General features: G+C 38.2%; 1 protein-coding gene across 3 annotated transcripts in view; it reads left to right on the top strand.

Annotated features, from left to right (window-relative positions):
• stk11ip (serine/threonine kinase 11 interacting protein) overlaps window positions 1-23,132 on the top strand; it is a 28,452-nt gene extending 5,320 nt beyond the window's left edge. For 2 of the 3 annotated variants that reach the window (XM_028467027.1, XM_028467020.1), the window contains exons 13-26: window positions 1,294-1,375; window positions 1,714-2,187; window positions 2,932-3,140; window positions 4,907-5,017; window positions 5,819-6,029; window positions 8,278-8,399; window positions 8,470-8,722; window positions 11,287-11,393; window positions 11,863-11,960; window positions 12,970-13,151; window positions 18,387-18,471; window positions 19,257-19,339; window positions 22,663-22,883; window positions 22,977-23,132. In XM_028467027.1, the coding sequence (XP_028322828.1) occupies window positions 1,294-1,375; window positions 1,714-2,187; window positions 2,932-3,140; window positions 4,907-5,017; window positions 5,819-6,029; window positions 8,278-8,399; window positions 8,470-8,722; window positions 11,287-11,393; window positions 11,863-11,960; window positions 12,970-13,151; window positions 18,387-18,471; window positions 19,257-19,339; window positions 22,663-22,883; window positions 22,977-23,111 (2,373 nt within the window). In that variant the 3' untranslated portion in view covers window positions 23,112-23,132. The remainder of the gene's footprint in view (window positions 1-1,293; window positions 1,376-1,713; window positions 2,188-2,931; window positions 3,141-4,906; window positions 5,018-5,818; window positions 6,030-8,277; window positions 8,400-8,469; window positions 8,723-11,286; window positions 11,394-11,862; window positions 11,961-12,969; window positions 13,152-18,386; window positions 18,472-19,256; window positions 19,340-22,662; window positions 22,884-22,976) is intronic. The other variant, XM_028467034.1, reaches the window with a different exon arrangement.

The following is a 23,132-nucleotide window of genomic DNA, read 5'->3' as shown; positions in this document are numbered from 1 at the left end:
CCAAATCACATTTTCCCTTGACATTTTTAAAATCTGTACCAAAAAATTGAGCCAATATAATGTTGGTAAAGTGTGGCACACTTTTTCACTGTTTTTTATTGCTCAACTTTCACAGATAAACTTGAGCAATATAAAGGTCCGTATTGTCATTAAAAGTCTCTTTCTGTATTCATACTAAATGAGTAAGAACCAGGGTTGGGATCAAATATAATTATAATTATGGCATAATTATATATATATATATATATATATATATATAATTGTAATTTTAAAAATCTGTTGCTGTTGTAATCATAAATTGTAATTTTGTTCAGATCATTCACTTTGTAATTGGCATGAAGATTCTATAGAATCTGTAAATTACCGATGTAATTTACGCAAAACTTGGAATTAAAAACAAATTAGATAATGGATAATATTTTTTATTTAAGACCCGTTATTATAAGACAAACGTAGGCAACTGGTGGCCTGTGGGCCCCATGAGGCTCTGTCTAATTTTGTGCGGCCCATTAAACAAAATTATAAGTTAGGAAGTTGGAAGTTATGATGCCCAACGTAACACAAAACTCCAGAAACACAGTAAACAACAGCAAAATGTCAACAAAAGTACACAAAATAACACAAATTGACAACGACATATACAGAAGGACTTAAAGGACACACAAAATGCCAACAAAATTGCACGAAATGACAGAAAAATACACAAAAAAGGCTACAATAACACAAAAAATATAACAAAATTTGCCATATTGACAAGATAATAGACTAAATTAATTCAAAACCACGCAAAAGGTCTATAAACTAAAATAACACTAAGAAGACCCACACAAAAGGAGTACAAAGACAAAACCCTTTGTTCTTGTATCAATGCTCAGATCATTATTTTAAATGCTAACATAACTCAGTAATTGTCATTTTTTGTAATTGAACTTCAGTAATTAAGAACGTATTTGTAATTGACTTTCCTTCACTGCAATCGTAACTGTATTGTTATTAAAGGTGGATCATTGAAAACTTAACTGGAACTGAAAATTGTACCATAATTGACCCCAACCCTGGTAAGAGCAGTTTAAACACTATTCCTGAAAATAGAAAAAGCATCAACATTGTGCAAAAGTTTTCCTCCCCTAAATGTGCAGCAATTGACTACATTTTTGGCTTACAACGCCAATTGGAACAAGGCGAAAAGAAATCAATCAAAATTTGGTGAAAATTAAGTTTGTGAACCACGCTAGTGCACACAGACCAAGAATCAGTGATTGTTTTTCCAGCTGATGTCTTTTGTTGTTCCAGAGTAAAGTGAAAGTGCGGCGGGCGAGCATTTCAGAGCCCAGCGACAACGATTATGAAAGCAGAACGCTGACGTTAGCACAGGGTTGGTTATCAAAGAGTGGTTTTCACATTTTTCACCTGTTTGTTTGTTTTTTTTGTTTTTTTAACCAAAGAAGTAGGGATGTAAGGATACGTCCTAAATCGGCAAATACGGGGGATTGAAATCGTTTGAACATAGTTTGTGTTTCTCTGCTTAAACAATAGGTGGTGCTGGGAGTGTTTTAAGTTTTAATTACATCCCAATCTTTGATTTGAGTTTCTTTTAAAAAGAAAACTCAGGAATGGGATCGTTGGTTGGCTGTATCCTCACACCCCTACACCCCTAAATTAGGAAAGTCAGTTTCTAAAGTTTAGTCAATAACTTTATTTCTCCTCCATCAGAGATTGTCCTTCCTCACCAGCAGGAGATCGAGCGCATGTCCAGCTTCAGGGAGCAGCTGGGAGAAGACTGGCTGAGATACCAACACCATCTGGACGGGGCGTCACCCTCCACCATCTCCAGCGTACCAGCCAATCAGGCTGAAGCACTTCCTAACATCGTACCTGCCACCACCCTCCATCCTCCTGGGCAGAAACAGTCTTCATCATCTTCTCTGGAAGTCCAGGATGTCGTCTCCTCACCACTAATCCCCACAGAAACAAAAGTTGAGATATCTGACATCGAAATGGTCTTGGAAACAGAGTCGACCCTGCTGTGGCCCAGTCACGGTACTGGGACTGTGACTGGGATGACTAACTCCACCCTGGAGGATCCCACGGAGAATGGCCATGAAGGAGGAGTTTCGCCTCAGTCGCCGAGGTCTGAGCGAGCGGCGAGTGCAGTCGCCCATCATGAGGATGAAGTGGAACTCGGGGGTACGGCCAGATAAATACTCCATAGGAGATGATCATCAGATAGACACATAATGTAGGCCGTTTATTGACATTGTCGGAAAAGTTTCACGCATTATGGGATGTGGAGTCCCTGAGACCAGGGGTTCTCAACCCCTTTTGTTTTGTTTTTTACCCTTTTTCTGCAACTCCATCAAACTTACCTTATTTTAACCTATTTTTTTATCACTTTTTCTTGCCATAGTTTGCTACATTACTCCCATTTCTGCAACTTCATCAAATTTCAATGCCTTTTCTGCACATTTCTTCCAATGTCAATTCATTTTCAGCACTTAAGAAACCCTTTCCACCTCTTTTCCGACCTAATGCCACACATGTTTACTCATTATTGTCAATCTTAACCTCTTTTCACCATATTTCATGCTTATTTTTGCCAATTTCACCACATTCACAAATCTGTCATACACATTATTTGCCAGTTTGAACTAATTGTTCCAATATTGACACTTTGAAACCCTTTGTACCACTTTTTCTGTCTGTTTTTGCATTTGCAACTTTTAGCCAATTTTTGTGGTTTTTGAAATCCCATTTCACCACCTTTTCCACAATTTTTGTTCACTTTTAACCCATTTTCATTTCTGATTAAAAACAAGGATTTACATCTTTAAGATGACTATATACTATGGTGCATATAATAATAATAAACTTCATAGAACAATGTTTGCCTTCAATGCAATAACATGCTGTCGTTGTTATTTTTGGTTTCAGTGGACCTGTGTCCCCCTCTGCTCATGGGTGTCCTGTCCGATGAGGACAGGCGAGGTCAGGAGGAACTAAAGAACAGAGCAAAGGTGTTCCTTTGCATCAAACAGGGCCTGGTGGTGGAGATGGACGTGCAGCACGGCCAGGAGAGGAGACGCCTGGAGCTGGACAGCCTGGAGCGCGTGGAGACGACGGAGGCGGCGTGGACACATGGGGTGGGAGCAGAAAAGAAGCCCATTTATTTATGAGCGTGTTTTATTAAATGTAAACAAAGCGTTTGAATTAGGGCTGTACATTCACGATTTGCATGTCCCAATATTATACTGTATATCCCGATACTAAACAATACAATATATATGGCGATATTGATTCGTTTTTTTTTTTTTTTTAAACTTGCGAGAACAAGTAAATAGTTCCTAACTGTAATTCAAGTACAAAAACAAATGGTTTTTCTACAACAGATTCTGGTTCTGTGAAGTCAGTCATGGGTGTCGAACTCAATTTAGTTCAGGGGCCAAACATGGACCAGTTGGATGTTAAGTGGACCACAGATTTTAGGTTGGAAAAAGAGCAAATTAAACATTAATGTGCTCTGGTTTGCACTTTCACATCTAAATGATAAAGTATGCGAGTACATCAGTCCCTGCAGGATCCTCACTTGACATTTCCATGTTTTTGAGAATTTGGGGAAATTTCATGTAATAATTTGAGACTGCCGTCTTGCTATATAATAATGATATAACAACCAGTAAACTTGTGCGATTTTAATTGAATATTTGTATATGAAGGTGCTGAGATCTCTACAACTGACTTAAGTTGGTAATTTGCAAAATATTTCATGTTTATTGTATCATTTTTACTTTCTCAAGGGGGACGATATTGAACCCGGGATACGATTATTGTGCGGTGAAATATTGCGATATTTTTCCAAATTAATTTTTTTTATTACATATGTTGGCGCATTTAAATGTTTTTTTTTTCATTAAAAAAATCGATTTGGACATTTTTTTGGATTGATACGATAATCGTGCGGTGAAATATCTCAATATATCGTCAAATTGGTGTTTTTCTTATAAATTAAAAAGGTTTTTTATTATAAATTAAAAAGGTTTTTTCTTATAAATGAAAAAGGTTTTTTCTTAAAAAATTGATTTGGCCATGTTTTTGGATCGATAGGATAATTGTGTGGTAAAATATCGCCGAATTAATTTTTTTCTTACATATGCTATTGCAATGAAAATGTTTTTTTTTTGTTAAAAAATCGAATTAAACTTTTTTTTTTTTGGATCGATACGATAATAGTGCGGTGAAATATTGCGTTATATCGCCAAATAGTTTTTTTTTTATATATATATAAATTAAATGGTTTTTTTTTTCATGTTAAAAAACTGGTTTGGACATTTTTTTTGGATTGATACAATAATCGTGCTGTGAAATATCGCGATATATTGTCGAATTGGTGTTTTTTCTATAAATTAAAAAGGTTTTTTGTTAAAAAAATTGATTTGGCCATGTTTTTGGATCTATAGGATAATTGTGTGGTAAAATATCGCGATATATCGCCGAATCTATTCTTTTGTTACATATGCTATTGCAATGAAAATGTTTTTTTTGGTTAAAAAATCTAACTAGACTTTTTTTTTTTTTTTTGGATTGATACGATAGTGCGGTGAAATATCACTATATATTGCTGAATCGATTTTTTTCTTACGTTAGTTGGCACAATTAAAGGGTTTTATGTTAAAACATTGATTTGGACATTTTTTGGGGACTGATACGATAATAGTGCGATCAAAAATTGCGATGTATAGCCAAATTGATTTTTTTTCTTACACATATTGGCGCAATTAATTTTTTTTCTTTTGTTAAAAAATTGATTTGGACATTTTTTTTTGAAGTGATACGATAATCGCGCTGATATGTCACGGAAATCCTTTTTTTCTTGCACCCTTAGTTTTAATCTTGATTTCTCCTCCTGCAGGATACAGAAACATTCCTCCCTGCTGTGAAGCTTTACTTCAACTACATCAGCAGAGACAAAAGGAAGAGATGCTACGTCTTTCTTGATGATGACCCACAGCAAGCACAACAGGCAAGCCTACACACATTTCCATTCACACACAGAGGAATGAGTAACGGCTAATCCTCCACGATAACGCAAAATACACAAAATCCCCATTTTGACGCACTTATATAAGGGTTAAACACACTGACAACCACATGCATGGCATGCTATAGACATATGATGAAGTAATCCTCATTCAGGCTTGTTTACAGAAGCCCACGCCCTGCTGTGACTTCTCGGACATACTTTACATGCCTGCTCCTGCTTTTTATGTTTCTCTGTGTCATCAACCAGCAGCAGTACAGCTTGTACCGTGTTTACTGCCTCGCTTTGGGAGTTTGTGTTGTTTTTTTTGTTGCTCTCCTCCTATTGTGCAACATCCAACCTGTGCCAGATATAATTTGAAAGCAACAGAAAAAGCCAGCTTCTGATGATTTTTTTTTTATTTTTATTTTTTATATATATATTGAGGGAGCCGACGAGTTGTTTTAAAAGACACAAGAGTGGAGTTGAAACACATAAAACTAAATGAGCGCCCGCGAACCACAGCTCAGTGCTGTGCACAGGGGTTAGTTTGCAGAAAACACACATATTGTCGAAAGCTAACTGCTCAGATTTGCTGAAGGTGGTCATTGTTGGCTACGCGAGCCCATTTATGTAACTTTAGATTTTTGCCAGATTACTAAAGTGTTTTAATAGAGAAACCATTAAAAGTAAGACACAGGCGGGGGGGGGGAAGAAAAACCTAAACGCTTTCAGTTAGAAAACATCTTTTTTTGGTTTATATTTAATCTCATTTTGATTAAATTAGTAATGTCATCATTCTAGGCTCTACTTGACATTTTGTCTCACGTGGTGGAGGAAAACCAGCGGCGGGACTCGGCGCTTGGCCCAAGTCGGGTTCAACTGCAGTGTCTGCGCTGCAGGTCAGAGTTCAGCCAGGGTACGGACGGAGAAGGAAAGATGATGCTTCCAAAAGGTGTGGAGGAGAGGAAAAGGGAGGAGTGGGCGGAGGCAGAGGGACATGACGACGTGGAAGGTGAGCGGGATTTTTACGTCAGATGTTGACGTGTGGAAACAAGAAGAGGCTCGTGTTGGACGTTAAACATTTTTCTAATGTTTGAGGAAAGAAACGACACATTTATAATGTAGAGAACATAACCTGTGTGTCTGTTTTCCACTTTGTCCATGTTGTAATGTTGCTTACGGTAAATATGTGGGATCAGTTAGCAGCAGAGCAGCCAAAAAGGGAAAAAAACACTTTTTATAGTATAAATTATTTTTTGTTGTTTTCTTGTAACCAGATAACTGGCTTTACTCCAAATCTAAATGTGTGATTGGATTTTTTTTTAACTTCCATTCATTCACTCATGTGGCCCAACTTTAATCCAGGGGTGGCCCAGCTCGTCCTCTTACAAAAACATATTGGAAAAATAACATTTCAATCACAACCCTTTAGAAATGTTTCCAAAAATTCCAAAAGTATGATCAAATTGATCTTTTCCCTAATTCTGCAAATGCGGTAAATTGGCAACATTGAAATATAATCTTTAAAGCGAGGCTCAACCAATAACATGAATGCACTTCAGATGAATAATAAATAAAACTTTTTATGTCCATTTTTAGCCTTCGAATAGACATGGAAGACACCTTTAAACAAGTCTAGGCTACCATGGCAACCATCGAATGCCTTTAACCTCATCAAAGCAGTTGAACACTTTGACAATTCTCTGTATCATGTTGTATATTTTTCTCTCATATTGTGTGTTTTAGCTGTGATATAGTACATTTTTCTCTTGTGTGCTTTTGTTGTCATTCTGTGTTTCTGATGTTATTTTGTTTATTTTCCTCTCACTTTGTGTTTTGTTGTTATTGTTTTGTGTATTTTTTTGATGTCGTTTTGTGTATTTTTGTTCTTGTTGATGTATTCTTTATCATTTAGTATATTTTTCTATCATATTGTGTGTATTTATTGTAATTTAGTCCATTTTTTCTCTCGTTTTGTGTGCTTTTGTTGTGTTTTTGTGTGTTTCTGATGTCATTTTGTTTATTTTTCTCTCACTTTGTGTTTTTTGTTGTCATTTTGTGTATTTTTGAAGCCGTTGCTCAACTCACCGTTCCTCAGTCCTCCAGTTGAACATTACAGGAGCTCGTCTACACTCATCTTTCTCCTCTATAATCAGCTGGAGGAAGATGACATCCTTCTCCCCTCCCTGCAGGCAGAGTAAACCTGACATTAGGACCTGTTGAGGCATGAACACACACAGAACAGAGGCTTTGTCCCACACGCGCTTCACGCTTCATTGTTTCAGTGCTTAGCCAACAGCTCCCCACAGTATTCTTCCTGCAGAGAACTTTTCTTGCGCACACGTGTCTGAAGGCTTTTTTGTGAGTCAGAGAAATTCATGCCCTGAGGACACAAAGGCACTGAATGCACCCTGTGTGCTACATTATAATATCACCAACCAGAAATGGATTGGCCATCTGGCATACCAGGCATCAACCCGGAGTGGGACTCAAAGCGGTCCGGTCCGCTGCGTGTTATTTTTTTTTGTTTTTTATTTTTTGATGAGCGAGTGTAGGCAGACATGGTAACAGGTGGCCAAAAATAGCCGAAAGTGGCAAAAATGTGACAAGAAAAGAGTTTAAAGTGACTAAAATGTTCCAAAAGCAGTCAAGAATGGCCCAAAAATGGCAAATTAAGAGGAACCACGGGATATATAATGGCAAAGGGTCACTCAAATGAGCAAAAATGTGGCAATCAATAGTGAAGGAGGGCAAAATGTGGCACAAAAAGAGGTAAAATGTAGGGTAAAAAGGAAACAAGTAGTATTTATTGGACAAAAGTTATCTTATTTGAATAAAAAGTGGCCAAAAAAATTGAAGGACAAAAATTGGATGAAAGTGTAAAAAATAAGTATCAAAAATGGACAAAAATAAGAAAAAAGGGGGTATTTATTGACAAAACGTAGATGAAGTATGAAAAAAGTGTCAGAACTTTTTGAAAATGGGCACAAATGGGACAAAAGAAGTTTGCAAAATGGCCAAAGGAAAAAGGTAAAAAAAGGGGTTAAAAAAGAAGAACCACGTTCTTCGTGGTGTCACTGATAATGTAGTGGGCTGGTATGGATAGAAAATGCCAGGACTGATTATTTGTCCCAGTCCACCCCTGTCACCAACATACACTGGATAAACTTGAAGTAATGAAGATTACGGAACTATATAGTACGATTAATCCAAAATATATCATTAATCTGATTGACTTTTTTATCTGTTCCTTTTTGTAGGAATATTAAAGATTTGTCCAGAATGTGGGAGTGACCATGTGGTTCAGGTGCATTCGGCACCAAAATGCAGCACTCCAATCTGTGACAGTGAAGACGAGCCCCCCACCTGTGACCCCAAGAAGGTCTTTTTCCTCAGATACCTCACTTTGTTTTTGTTTTCTTCTACTGTAACGTTATACTTTCTCACTAAAGGACCAACACACTGATGCTAATGCTGATGCTGACCTCATCCAGGAGAGATCCACTACAGTAGAAGAGCCTGCGTTCGTCACAGCTCAGGGAAGCTGTTTCTACATCGGGGACAGCCCAGGCAACACCAGCAGCCTCTTGTACAACACGGAGTATCAAAGCAAAGAAGACCTAGCAGGAAGCTACCACTACTCCATCACGGGGGCTACACCACCTCAGGTCCAGACCCAGCCTGTAGTCCCATACAGCCCTGACGGTGAGCTAAGCTTATTCCCATTTTTTCTAAAAAAAAAAATTCAATAATCCAGAGATAAGCAACTTTTATCACAGCGGGGGCACAAAAATGTGATTGTCTGATTCGAGGGCCACATTATCAACATTCATGTCAGCATTTAGAAAATGACCAATCTGAGCATTAACACAGGAAACAACAAAGGGTTTCGTCTGTATTTGTTGTTGTGTTGTGTGTGTTTATGAAGTCATTTTGTGCCTTTTTGAAGTCATTCTGTGTATATTTTATTTAGTTTGTTTTTTGAGTATTGGTTTGTGTATTTGTCTCATTTTTTGTGTATTTTTTTTTTTGTCATTTTGTATATTTTGTGTCATGAGTAATTTTTGTTTGTCATGTTTAAGTTTCTGTAATTTTCTGATATATTTATTTTTTGTCACATTCTGTATATTTTGTGTCATGAGACCTTTGATGTATTTTTTATTATATTTCGTTTTTTTTTTTAAGTGATGTCTCGTATTTTGGTCTGTCATTTTGTATATTTTTCTGTGTGTTTTATTGTCATATTGTGTATTTTTCTGTTACATTGTATGTTTGGATGTACAGACCCTTTCTAAAAAATTTAGAAAGGTTGTTTGATTTCCATAATTCCATGCAAAAAGTTAAACTTTATAGATTATAGATTCAGGGCCCACAGTTTAAACGATTTCAAGTATTTATTTGTTTATTTTTATATAATTTAGGCTTCCAGCTCACAGAAACCATGAAAATGGGAATTAAATAAATTAGAATACTGTGAAGGAATCACCATTTACTTTTCAGTTTTTGCAGAAAAAAAGAGGAGAAGAAGGACTGGACTGTTTGGCAGTGGTCCAAGGTCCTCTTCTCCGATGAAAGTAAAATGTGTCTTTCATTCGGGAATCAAGGTACAAGGGTTTGGAGGAAGACGGGTGAGGGACAGAACAGAACAGAACATTGCACCCCAAATCATGACTGACTGTGGATATTTCACACTGGACCTCAAGCAGCTTGGGTTTTGTGAGCTGGAAGACCAAATTAAATCAATTCCTCGAGGATCCGGATCTCCACAGACCAGAACAGACTCGGTCCGGACTCGTTTAGTGTCATTAATCCACAACATTTTAAATGCACACGGAATTTGGAAAGCATTTATGAAATTCCTTGCTTTTATAGAGATAATTTATTAATGGTATCATTGCAGTCCAAACAAATCTGACATCCCACACCCTTGAACCAAGCAGCAGCCATGTTGAAACTCTCAGTCAGTCTGATCCTGAACCGCAGAGATATTTTAGACACACACAGATTCTTTGCTTTAATAGAGGTAGGACTGATGACACCATCACTCTGGAGGTAGGACTGATGACATCATCACTCACGTGATGTAACTGTGGTAGCTCCGCCCCCAACCCGGGCGGTATCATTGCAGTCCAAACAAATCCGACGTTTCGCACCCTTGAACCAAGTAGCAGCCATGTTGAAACATGGAACACACACACACACACAGAGATTTCTTGCTTTATAGATGATATATCCTAATCTGATATACAGTAACTTATCCTAAGTAATTTTTGTGTATACCAGTCATTTCAGTGTATTTTTGTTGTCCTTTGTTGTATTTTTGTTGTCTGTTGTATTTTTGCCAGGTTTTTTTTTGTATTTTTCTGTCATTTTGTGTTTTTTTTTTATCATTTTGTGCGTTTACTTTCTCTAAACCCTGTATATAATTATTTATTTATTGCATTATGTGAAAACTCTTCGAGTCATGCTGTAACTATGAAATATATCAATCTAAACTGTTCACCTCAGCTTTATTGTAGATGTTAGGGATGGATTAGCACAGAAAGGGAAAGTGAGTGGTGATGGGAAACAGTTTTAGATCTTTTGGGTTCTCGGTGGCACAGAAATCCTTTGAGGCTGTGTATATTTTTGTGACGGCGTTTGCTTTGCTCCTCACATCTGTCTGCCATTTTTAAATGAACCACATGGTAAATGTGCAACAAGACAGATTGGAGTCATTACTGGAAGCGATGGGAGAAAAACGAGAGCCAGAGAGCGAGCGGGCCGAGTGGTAATAACAGCTCTCTGTATCATTTCTGCCTCTTTTCTAAACTGAAGCAGCAGGGCTAGCATCATGTAATCTGTGCTGCTCAAATCGCTGTCTCAGGCTGCACAAAGGCTGAGGATGACATTCGTTTCACTCATTGTTGCGATACAGAGTCCTCGATTTTTCTCCTCTTGGAGAGGAGCTTTGGTGGTTTTGGGATACCTTTCAAATCAAAGACTCGGAGCCATGCTTTGGCCTCTGCAGGCCCGTTCCCTGCCATTTTGGATGAGCTGTAACCATTCATCAGTTTAAAAATGACTCTTTGTGCTGTTCTATGATGGGTTTATTGCCTTTTATTGCTTTTCTGCTCAATGGCCGTTGGCTTACGCAGCAATCTGCTGCTGTAAAATCAAGCTTTGCTGCCATAAAAGCCAAAAAGTATCTATTTCTTTCCCTCTGCTTGCAGTAAATACCTTTTTTTATCAGAAAAGCTAAACATGAGCGTGTCTGTTATTTTAAGTAGATTTGGACCTGCTGTCTGAAGACTACGAGGTCGTGGACCATCGGCTCAAGCTTTTCCTGGATGTCGAAGTCTTTGAGGAAGAAGAGGAGCTGCGCTGTTTCCTTAAGGTTAGTGAGCATAAAGAGATGTTTTCAAACCTTTCTGGATTGAAACAAATTTATATTGTTGTATGAGTTACTTTAGAGTTGAAACAATGGGCTTTTAATTTGACTTTTATCGATTCCATGAAGACGGGGATTGAAAAAAGGTGGTTTCAGAGACTTTGGTTGAGTTAACGTTGCATTGTTTTCAGACTGTAATAAAAGGCTGTGAGGTGTCTTGTTTGAACGACTAATTTTTGCCATAAGAAACCTAGACAAAAAGCAACGAGCGGAAACGCCAGCTGTGGAAAAGAGGCCCCGCTGCCTTCATCCTCGTCATGTTTATTTACCAAACAACACGGGTTGTTAAATTCCAGTTTATATTACTGTTGAACTGTCTGAGTGCAAATGAAAGCAGTACAGTAAGTCCACATGGCTGTTTTCAAATCTCCACCCTGGTAGAAAAAGTCCAAAGTGATTTTCTTTCTTCTTTTAGATGTCTGCCGTGAAATTTGGGGAACCAGGTGAGGTTCCTTCACTCATGGTGGTTTCAAACCAGCGCATTTACTTCCTGGAGATGACGTCAGATGGGCGGTAAGTAGCAGGGTTGGGGTCAAATACATTTTTCAATAGCAACAATTACGTCTTCAATTATTCATGTTCAATTACAGCTCAATTACGATTACGTTGACATGCATTTTTCCCAAATAAAAAGATTATTTTCCCACTGAAAGTCAATTACAATTACACTCTCAATTACTAAAGTTAAATTACAATTAATCACAATTACTGAGCATTTAATACATTACCACATAAAACATAACCTTCTTGTGTTAGCTTTCTGTTAGCATCTGTTATGATAACTGGTCAGTTTGGTTTTAAATCAGCTGTAAATACATTAAAGTTATTATCTATCATCTAACTTCTTTTTCATCTCTTAGTTACCTTGTTAGGGTTCCTAATCAATGAAACATATTGATGTCCTCAAGAGAACTGTGTGTAAGACATCGAACAGTAACATGTTTCCCCAGTTTTGCCTTTAATTACATTGTAAATGACATTTTTTTAATAGAATTTAATGCCAAGTACAAAGTCAATTTTCTGTACTCAATTGCAATTCAATTATGATTACAACAGCAACTATGATTACAATAATAATTACATCATCATAGTAATTAATTACACAATTACAATTATAATTGACCCCAAACCTGGTAAGAAGATCAAAGTCAGACATGCACGTAGCTTCCTTAATATGATGAGTCAGTGAAAGGTCGGCACATCAGAGATGGAAAAAATGGGCGTCGCCCCACTATTCACTTTAAAAGACTCTGACCCCGTCTGTTCTGAAATGGAGCAAAAATATGAGAAGAAAAAGTGATGAAAATTGGTGAAAATATGGCAAGTTTGGTGTAGTTGCAGAAGAAAAATGGTAAAAAGAAATAAGCAAAAATGGGCTGATATTGTTAAAGTCTCGCCCAGTGCCTCGCAAACCTAAGGTTGAGAACCCCCGCCTTAGGCAATTATTAATACATAACTGACATCTTTATAGATCAACTTGTGACATTTAAAAACCTGATCTCGTTGGTTTTCCTCTCGGCAGAGGCCACCTCAGCGACTGGCTCCAGAAGAAAGAGAGCTACTCTATAGTGGAGCTCAGCTACCTCGAGGTGGGTCTGGCCTCACAGACCATCCACATCGAGTTCGGAGAGCTCGGGGGCGTGGCCTACACGCTGCTCGTCGGGGACAGTGTCCGATGCAAGCGCTTCTTCTCAACATTAACAGGTGAACGACTACACAAAGGAGAGATTCAAATTCATCAAAGTGCAGAGGAGATTTTATGTCTCAACCCACTGGAAAGTCTGGTTTTTGCTCTTTTCCTCTGGCACTTTTTCAAAAAGATGCTGCTCACAAACAAAGGAAACAGGCTTTAATATAGGCGAGCTCTGTTGATTTCCCTGAGGCTGAGGCAGGTATAGGAACAGTGTGTTCCTCTCCCAGAGAATACTAAACCATATGTGAGCTTAGTGACGTGCCCCCCCCCCCCTGCATTAGCTTATAAGCACAGCACATCCTGGCCTGGCCGCCTCGTCTGCATTGGAGCACCAAAGGCCTTTTATTACACTGGGGCTCCTTGGTGAGCGTGGACTGTCTGCAAAAATATAGATTTTGATTTTGACCCTAAATGTTGTACATAGTGTTGATCAGACATGGGCAATTTTGTGCTGCTACCAAATTAAACACACACAATGACTCACAGAAGTAGAAAAAAATTACACAGCAACAGATAAATAGACAAAATGGCAACAAAATGTTGCAAATTAATTTCAAATACATGCAAAATTACAATAAAATAAACAAAAGGACAACAAAAATACACAAAATGACCACAAAGATACACATAAATAACAGAAAATGTAGAAAATGAAAACAGAAATACACAAAAAACACACAAAAATGTTACAAAATGATTTCAAATACATATAAAATTACAATAAAATACAGAAAATATCAACAACAAAAAATACACAAAAACACAAAATTACTTATTTTAACACACAATTAATATTAAAAAAAAACACACAAAACAACAATAAAATGCACAAAATAAATTTCAAACAAAGATTCACATAAATAACAGAAAATATAAAAAATCAAAACAAAAATGCACAAAAACATACAAAAATTTTACAAAATGATTTCAAATACATGCAAAATTACAATAAAATTCACAAAATACCAACAAAAAATACGCAAAAATAATAAAAACACAAAATGACTCATAATAACACATTTGAAAAAAGCAAAAACACACAATTATTCTAAAAAACACACAATACGACAACAAAAATACACATAAAATAATTGAAAAATACACAAAACGACAACAAAAATGTGCTGTGATTTATCTTTTATGATTAATGGATAGATTAACTAGGGATGATAATACGCTGCTTTTTTTTTTACGTTTATATTCAAAAAGGTCTTGACCTAATATTTGAAATTGTGCTGTGACAGTGCAAGGTCACATTTAATTTCCTCTCTCTCTCTCTCTCTCTCTCACGCCCGCCTGTGACTCTCCGTCTCGTTGTGGTGGCCTTTTCTCTCCATTTAAGTCCATAAACAGCCCGTTGACTTTGTTGTCTTCTCTGTGGCTCCAAACGATTCCAGATTGCTCTCAGCAAGACCACAGTGTCTCCAAAACAGAGCAGGCAAAAGTCAAAAACACCAGGGATGTTGTTTTCGATCTGTCACGGCCAACAGTGACCAGCGCTGGCAAGCATGTGGTGTTTGCGTTACCTGCTCGTGTCAAAAAAAAAAAAAAAAAAGACGCCGACGGATACCGAGAGGCCAAATGCTTCCAGCTGTTGAATCACTTGTAAATAGAATAGACCAGTTTCAAGTTTGGCTTCTGTCATCATGTGGACAAACTATCAGAAATGAAAGGAAAGGTTCACTTAAAAGCTATTTTAACTTCACACATTAAGACTTGAAGAACCTCGAAGGTTTGCTTTGACTTTAGTCACTAAGATGCGTCAGTTGTTGAATGTGTGTGTGTGTGTGAATTGAGAGGAAGGTGCAGTGTTTACACAGACCAGAGTGTGTTTGGAGCCCACTCGTTTCTCAGTTTGTCATCGTTTGCTTACCTTTGAGGGCAGACTTGGATGGCAGCACAGACCTTTCATTGCCAGACGACCAACTTCGTAGGAAATGTTGACTCAACTCTGCATTTGGACAATGACATTTAACGGAACAAAAACCATCTTCCTGTTCAGATAATAGCGGAGAACTGAAGCTTCTGTTTGGTTCAATCAAGACTTCACTGGATTTCATGTTGTTTTTCACTTCTGATATATCGGCTGATACCGTGAATCGTGCATACAGTACTTTTTCTTACTTAACTCACTATTCGTGGTCGAAACTAAAAAATAAAAAATGAGGAAACTAAGGCTGAAATCCAAAATATCGTAAGAAAAAAAGTATTATGGCAATTATTAGTACCATTGTAATACTGGCTCTGACTGTGAGCTAACCTCGCTAAAATCAGTTAAAGGTAAACAATTGTGTGTACATTAAATAATAATGTACATGCCTGTAACTGACTGGGCTTCTGAAAGAGAGTCAAATTAAATAAGTTTTCTCTTAAAAACATAATTTTATTTTATTTTCAAATAAACACCATACAGACACTTAAACTTAACAAGAAGGCAGGGTCATGTGGGTATCAATGCATTTCATTTACGCAGAATAAAATAATAATAAATAAAATAAAGAAGTAATAATAATAAAATTAAAATAATCATAATTAAATAATAATCATAATAGCTTTGAGATGCCATATACTGTATATTAAGAATTTGCACAGCATAAATCCGACAAAACAAATCAGTTTAGACTCTTATTTAAGATATTTACTTGATTCATTGCAGGTATAATAAATAAGGTGATCATTTACTATTGCCATCTTGCTTCTGCTTTATTCTAGGGATGCACCGAAATAAAAGTTCTTGACCGAAATCGAAAAACGATCATTAGAAAACCAAAGCCCAAATTATTATTATGCCAATATTTAGTACCATTGCATTTATGGCTGGGTGTGTACTAACCTCACTAAAATCAAAGCATTACAATTGTGTAAGGTAATATTAATGCTCAAAGAATATAATAATTAAAAATATACGTATACGTTTTGATTAACACCGACATTCCAACAATGTACAATATCAAATGAAATGGAAATAAAATATTTAACTTGACCCCCGCTTTAATGCTCAGATGTGTCAAAACATGGCAGCTCCACGGACCGCTTCCAGACACTAGCGCGCTGACTGCGGTGTTTGAAAACTTCCTGTTTCAGTCGATTGTGTCAGTGGATGAAAGTGTTTCTGCCAAAAACCAAAAATGCACTTTTGGGCCATTTTCAGTTAATTCCCACATCCAATTAATTATCTTTATAAAGCCGATCAAGTACTGCTGAAAATGCGGTTTTTGGTGGTTGAATTTTTGTGGCATTATTCATTTATTTCCACATCCAAGTAATGCTTTTTTTAACGCCTATCAAGAACAGCCGAAAATGCACTTTTGGGTCACTTTCGGTGGCCAAATTTTTGGTGCATCACTAGTTTATTCCCACTTCCAAGTAATGATCTTTACAATGCTGATCAGCTACAGTCGTAAATGAATTGCAGAGGATCCCAATAGAGCTCAGTGAAATGTGCCGACAGACTAAAAGTCAACTTTTCATTATTTTCACTCTGCTTAGAAGACGCTTTAGTGCTTGAATGTACTGAAATACGTCCACCACAGACACGTCACCTGTATTCAATCACTTGCGTCATCACAACATTCTGTTTTGGCGATTAAAGTCACATGATTCCAATTTGTTTTGTGCACTTTTTCTTCTGTGTGTGCCCTCTTTAAATCCTCTCTATTCAGCCCGTTCTGCACTGATCTCCTCTGTCGCGTATTGTTGTCATATTCAGTGACACGCTGCAGTTCATGCCTGCGACTGTGACCCAGAGGATTGCCTTTCCCACATTTTCTCAGCCGCTCATTTCAATGCAGCTGAAACGCTACACCTGCAACCAGAGACCTCGTTCTTGTCCCAGTCCACCCAGTCCACACAGCACGGGTCGTCTCGGCTTAAGTTCTGCCTTTTGTGTGCGAATATTTCCTTGAATGTCCGGGCGTGACATTTTCAGTCGCCTACGCCTTTTAATAAATCAGGTTGTTTTTTTTATTGTCATTTTTCACTCACTAACTTTCTGCTTTTGAGTTTACACGACCTGGTAATGTGTTGCATCGTCTGAAAATGTTCTCTCAACAAGCTGGAAACTGCATTTAAACATTTTTATTTATCATATAGTTCCTATCTTTCGACAGCAGGGCTTGTGAATTGAAAAAACTGTATTAAAGCTGCAGGAGACAAAAACATTTTTTATCAGATAAAGACATAGTGTAGGCCTCGTAGATCAATAAATCCAAGATGTAGACTGTAAATACTCCACTGCATCCTGGTTGCCTTTATTTGATGCACACGGAGCTCTTCTTCTCTCCTTAATGGTGTCTACGAAACAGCAGAGTGGGAACTGTCGCCCCCTGTGGTCACAGATTTTTTCGGGTCATGGTTTTAATTTATCATCCCTAAACAAAAGAGGTTTTCATTTATTTTTTTAACTTTTACTGATTGTTTGAGCAACCCAAAGCAGCACAAGTTGTCTTTTGGACTGAGAAAGCTGCTAAATGATCCTGAATGCTTCACTCTATTTGTAAAGCACATTTCCTACAGAAGGCATGTCATTGACATTTATTTTTTGCTGATCACAAATATATTTTTTAGATTTTTTTAAACCAAGGGTCACCAACACGGTGCCCGTGGGCACCAGGTAGCCCTCATGAACCATGTGAGGGGCCCAAAATCTGAATTACTTTCTAGGATTCAAACTATTACTTAGTAAAGTTAAATACTGCTGCACCTGATAAAGTTTTAGTATTAAATGAACCATCTTTAAATGTTATTTTCACTGAAAAATTGTGACAAATGCTTTTAAATGCTGTAGATTTGGTGTATGGGGAGTGGTATGTTATATATAATGATATACATATATATATATATATATATATATATATATATATTTTTTTTTTTTTTAAACACAAGGTGAATTTGACTCATTTTACATGTTTTACGATCAGTTAAAAGTTGTTTGTTGGTAGCTCGGGGGATTTTCTATGAGAAATAAACTGTTGCATGTTGAAACAAACATTTCCTGCCTTTTTTAAGTTACCGTTAGCCTTCCTTATTATCTGACCCTCTAATTAAAGTGAAATGTAGCATTTAAGATCCTCTTTTCTGACTGTTAGCCATTAGCCAGTACAGATTCAGAAGGGTTGGTGACCCTTGCTTTAAACCCAAAACATCGACATTTTATTCACGTCTTTATCTGGCAACGCTGACTCTTCAAAAAGTCTTTGGGCCGTCCTTCGCTCCCTTAATCTTCCCGTTTTGTCGTTCTATCGCAGGCATCGTCCGCGAGCTGGCTCACAAAGCCGAGAGCAAACTGAAGTCTATCTCCACCACCAGACTCACCCCACAGCACCACCTCTGGTAGGAAAAGCAGAAACCGTGGCCTGGCTGAGTGACGCAGGTTCTTGAGACTTGGTGACATCTGCAGATGTTTTAACGCTGCACATTTCTCTCACAGCTTTAGTTGATTACCATTGGCTTTTTTTAGACTTTGTTTTGTGAAACGGCTCGCCAAATTAGCTGGTAAACCACATCTTAATATGAACCATGTGTGGCCCCCGCCAATCTGGGAGCGTGCATGTCCTTATGTGCAGTTTGTTAGCAGCACCAGTTGCTTCTATAGCTACAGCTCCACTTTCTCTCTCCGTTAGATCAATGCACAACACAGACAAACTGTTAGAAACACTGGGAAAAGATGTATTTATTCCCTTTAGATGATAATGTTTAACTTTAATCAGGCTGTTTTCATCCCACCACGTCTCTCTAACCTCAAATCAAACTTAATACCTCTTAATTTGTCTTCAGGTGACAAAATTTCACAACCCAAATCCTCCAAAAATACAAACTAATCCAAGCTGCGGCGTGGACCTCAGTGTCAGACCACTCCCAGCAATCCTAGCAATGCTGTCTGCTGTTATTATGTCAATTATCCCCTTTGCTTCACAGCTACTGTGAGACGTGCCTGTGATTTGTGAAGTGCTTCCATCTGACAGAGCCGCACCTGCCAGCCACAAGCTGCCACAGCGTTCCCACGTCTCAGCCCCAACACGACAATTAGCAACGGCTTTGGTTGTTGTTTGTTTGGGTTTTTTTAACGAACTTGTGCTCTTTTTTTTTTTTTTTTTTTTTTTTTTTTTACGTTTTAGGCCTCTGGTGTGTGACGACATCCAGGAGGATGTGGAGGACGGACAGCTACAGTTCTTCTACATCCTGGCTTTTGTGCTGCAAGGTGAAGGAAAACTGAGACATACATCTGGTTTGGATTCAGGCATTTTATTTGTCTTTAGTAGATTTCACAACCAAGACAAGAGAGCATGAATGAATGACTATTAGCCCGTATCTGGCTCAGATTAGGGCTGCACGATTGTGGCCAAAATCAGACATAGGTAACTGGCGGCCCGGGGGCCACATGCCAAGAGTAAAGAGCAAGAATACATTTAAAAATACAATGAATTACAACATTGCAGGAAAATACATTAAAAGACGAGGAAAACACAAAACGACAACAGTAATACACAAAATTACTCGGAAAAGTATACAAACTTACAGAATATGACAACAAAAGTACACAAAAAGACAAGAAAAACCTAAAAAATGACTTTAGACCCACAGTACTCACGAACAACCAAAACGAAAGCAGAAATGCGCACAAATTATTCCAAAAAAATGCAAAATGGCAGCACAAACGCACAATATTTTACAGGAAAAATAACCAAAAGGACTACAGAAATGCACAAAAAGCCTCACAACGAGTAAGACAACAACAAACATGCAGAATGACAGGAAAAAAAACAACTTTTTGTTCTTTCCTGTAATTATGCTCAAATCGCTCATTATTCTAGTTTTAAATCTGTTACTGAAATAGTCGACTAAAATATAAAAGCATAAGATTTTATTCATCTTTCTAAAGAATAATTGACCATTGATCAACCCGATGGAATAACAATACAATAGGAGTCACGATGCATTATGTCCCGATACTAAACAATATGATATACATCGCGATATATCGCAATATCATGAATCACACATTTCACCTTTACAAGTACAAAGTGGTTTGAATTACAATTTACTTCATTTTTTTAAACTTGCAAGAACAAGTAAATGATAACTAACTGTAATAACAAGTGGTATGTTTATCAAACTTTTGCTACGTTTCTTGGCATTATACTTAAATATTTATTATTACTGCCATATTAGATGTGAAACAATAAAGGAATACAGAGTGTTATAAGGAGGTTTGGAGCGTCCAAATTCCTGCAGCAAAGTCTCGCGGAATCAGAATTCATGGGAGTTACGAGGCTCAAAAACAACAATCAATGGAAACGCGTTCAAAGTGCAATTATACTGACTTTTTTGCTTTTATTTTGCAAAAATCTGTAAGGGAAACCCAGCTCGAGATGATAAAATAAGGCAGGAACCTTCTTTGAGCTCTGCTGTTGTTGCATTTCTCCTCATTATTCAGCGATGCAGCGCCGCATCAGGCCGTGGTCGCTGCAGGCTACACACACACACACACGCACAGCTGAGTCAGTTTTAAACAAGTCTCAATCTGCCTTCAGTATGCCACTGATTCCCCCTGAAGATGGAGTTCTCTGATATGGAACATAACAGGACAAGTTATTGTTGTGGATGAGGAGCAGCAAGTCAGGCTTCACCCGAGATCAGAGGGTCACACCTGCACTTAACGTGATTAATGACGACGTGAAGTCACTCACATCATAGAAAATTTCTCACTTTTAATACTAGAGGAGAGAAACAGACACGCTTTGTCAAAAACTATTCTAATAAAGGTCAAAATAGCTCAGTCAGTGAAAGCACTCAAGTATCTGCATTAAAAAATGACTTATTTTGTGTATTTTTGTGTTTACTTTGGGGGTCACCAGTTGCACGTCTGCACTAGAAATAAATGTACCCTAACCCTATGGAATTGATGTGGTGTTTTTTTCTCCAGTAATTGAGTTTACTGTGAAGTTGGTCTTAAAGGTAGGGTAGGTAATTTTCTCCAGATACACTTGTTAAGTTTTTGGTTGAAATTGTCTTGATGTCCTGACAGAATTGAAGATCTTCTATGCTCTGAAAATGTAACGAAGAAAATACATCATCTGTAGCAGCTGTACGACCAATGAAAAAACTTCGACCAATGAAAAAAGACGGTTCCTTTTTTATTAACCAATCACGTCTCCCTGCTCGTCCTCGACCCTTTGCGTGCATTAGCCCACACTTAAAGTGCGTCACCGGTGACAGTTAAAACGGTGTTAGCGTTGAAAATTCAAATTGACTGTAGAATGGCGGAGGAGAAATTACATGTTCCACGTTTACTGGTATTGGCTTGCCCTGCTAACAAGGGCAAGAAAAGAAAGATATGTCCGCTTCTGGAGCACCAGCGCTCGTGCATGTAAGTGAGGGGGCGTGGCTTTCGAGGGAGCACAGAAGGAAGGGGGCGGGTAAAAGCGGAGCTCTCGGAGGATGCTACTTTCAAAATCATGCTAGTTTTCGAAAATTACCTATCCTGCCTTTAAATGTAATTTCTAATGGCAATAAAAAGGTTTAAAAAGTATTGAATTTAATTTGACTAATGATGTAGGAACCCTGGTATAAAACTTTAAGTAAAGTGTGACTGGAAACATTTTGTGGAAAAATTGTTTAGTGGAAAAATGCCAATTTTACTGGAGTTTTAGCCCTCTGAAATGTCAGTTTCAGAGCGCTTCTAAAAACAGGCTACATATGCATGAGTGGGCGTATATAATGTTATTGTTATAACAGCAGCAGTAAATCATTAACAGTCTTCCTCCTCACCTCACAGAAATAGTCCATTTAAGATGATAGTCTATTATTTTACTGCTGTGTCACATTTCGGTCACAAACGCGTCAGATCATCCCATGAAAGTGATACGAGGCAGTGTAACGGCTACTAAAAATGGAACTGATTGTGACCACTCGCTCTGCGGTGCAGGGAGGTAAACGCTCAACTATCAGCTGAGTCAGCTGTTTCAAACACTCACATGAGCTGCTACGTCGCTTTCTTGTCTTCCTCACCTCTTGTGACCACAGAAATAGTCCATTTAAGACAATTGTCCATTGTTTCGTCCGATCGCTGCCTCGCACTGGGTCACAAACATGTCAGATCATCCCATAAAGGCGATACGAGGCAGTGTAACGGCTACTAAAAATGGAACTGATTGTGAGCGCTTGCGCTACTGTTTGGATTATTTTTAAACTGGACGTAAAGATAATAACTGATATCAACCTGCTGTCGCTATGTTTGTTTTACCTGTGAGGTAGTTTGAGAGGGAGGAGCTTACATTCTTATGTCGGGTAGAAGGAGCAAGGAGTGTCAGGAGGAGGAGTTTCCGCATTATGACGTCATAAGGGGGGGAAATTCCAAGTGTTTCATTTGGAGCTGACTTTTTACAAAATGTGGAACAACAAAGGAGGGAGGAAACAGAACTTTTTCAACTTTGTCCCTCTGAATGAGGTTAAAGGAATGTATATCACTGTAGCAAAAATTTCATAATACTGCCCCTTTAAACAAGGCCGTCTTCTCTCCAGAGGACTTTTGGACACCACTGACGCTCCTGGCCACCAGAGAAACGCTCTACCTGCTGCATGAGGATCACCAGTGGAGGAAAAGCGTGGCAGCAGAGAGTGAAAGTGGCGATCCAACCAGCGGGAGCGTCGCTGTCTTAGAAACGCTACCGATCAGCTGCGTGAGCTCAGTGGTGGTGTGGCCCGACCACCAACGCAGGGTGGACATTAAGCTTTACGATGAGGTCGTTAGCAGTGTTTTGTTTTTTTTTTTCTCAGATGTTGGACAGGAAGTGGACTGACTCTTCTAACGTGTACGTTTCCTTTCTGTCCTGCAGACGGTGAAACAGGAGAGGACGTGGTGTGTGCGCTCAGAGAGCAGTGAGCTCCTCCAGGGTCTGCTAGCCTGGGTCAGAACACAGTGGGAGGGCATGTTCTCAGTGAGACTGCAGGAAGACAAAGCTCCTGCATAATGGGGGCAAACCGCAAAAAAG

This window comes from Gouania willdenowi, chromosome 2 (genome assembly GCF_900634775.1).
Source record: "Gouania willdenowi chromosome 2, fGouWil2.1, whole genome shotgun sequence".
NCBI classification, from domain to species: Eukaryota; Metazoa; Chordata; class Actinopteri; order Blenniiformes; family Gobiesocidae; genus Gouania; species Gouania willdenowi.
This window is presented reverse-complemented; position numbering and strand designations above follow the sequence as displayed.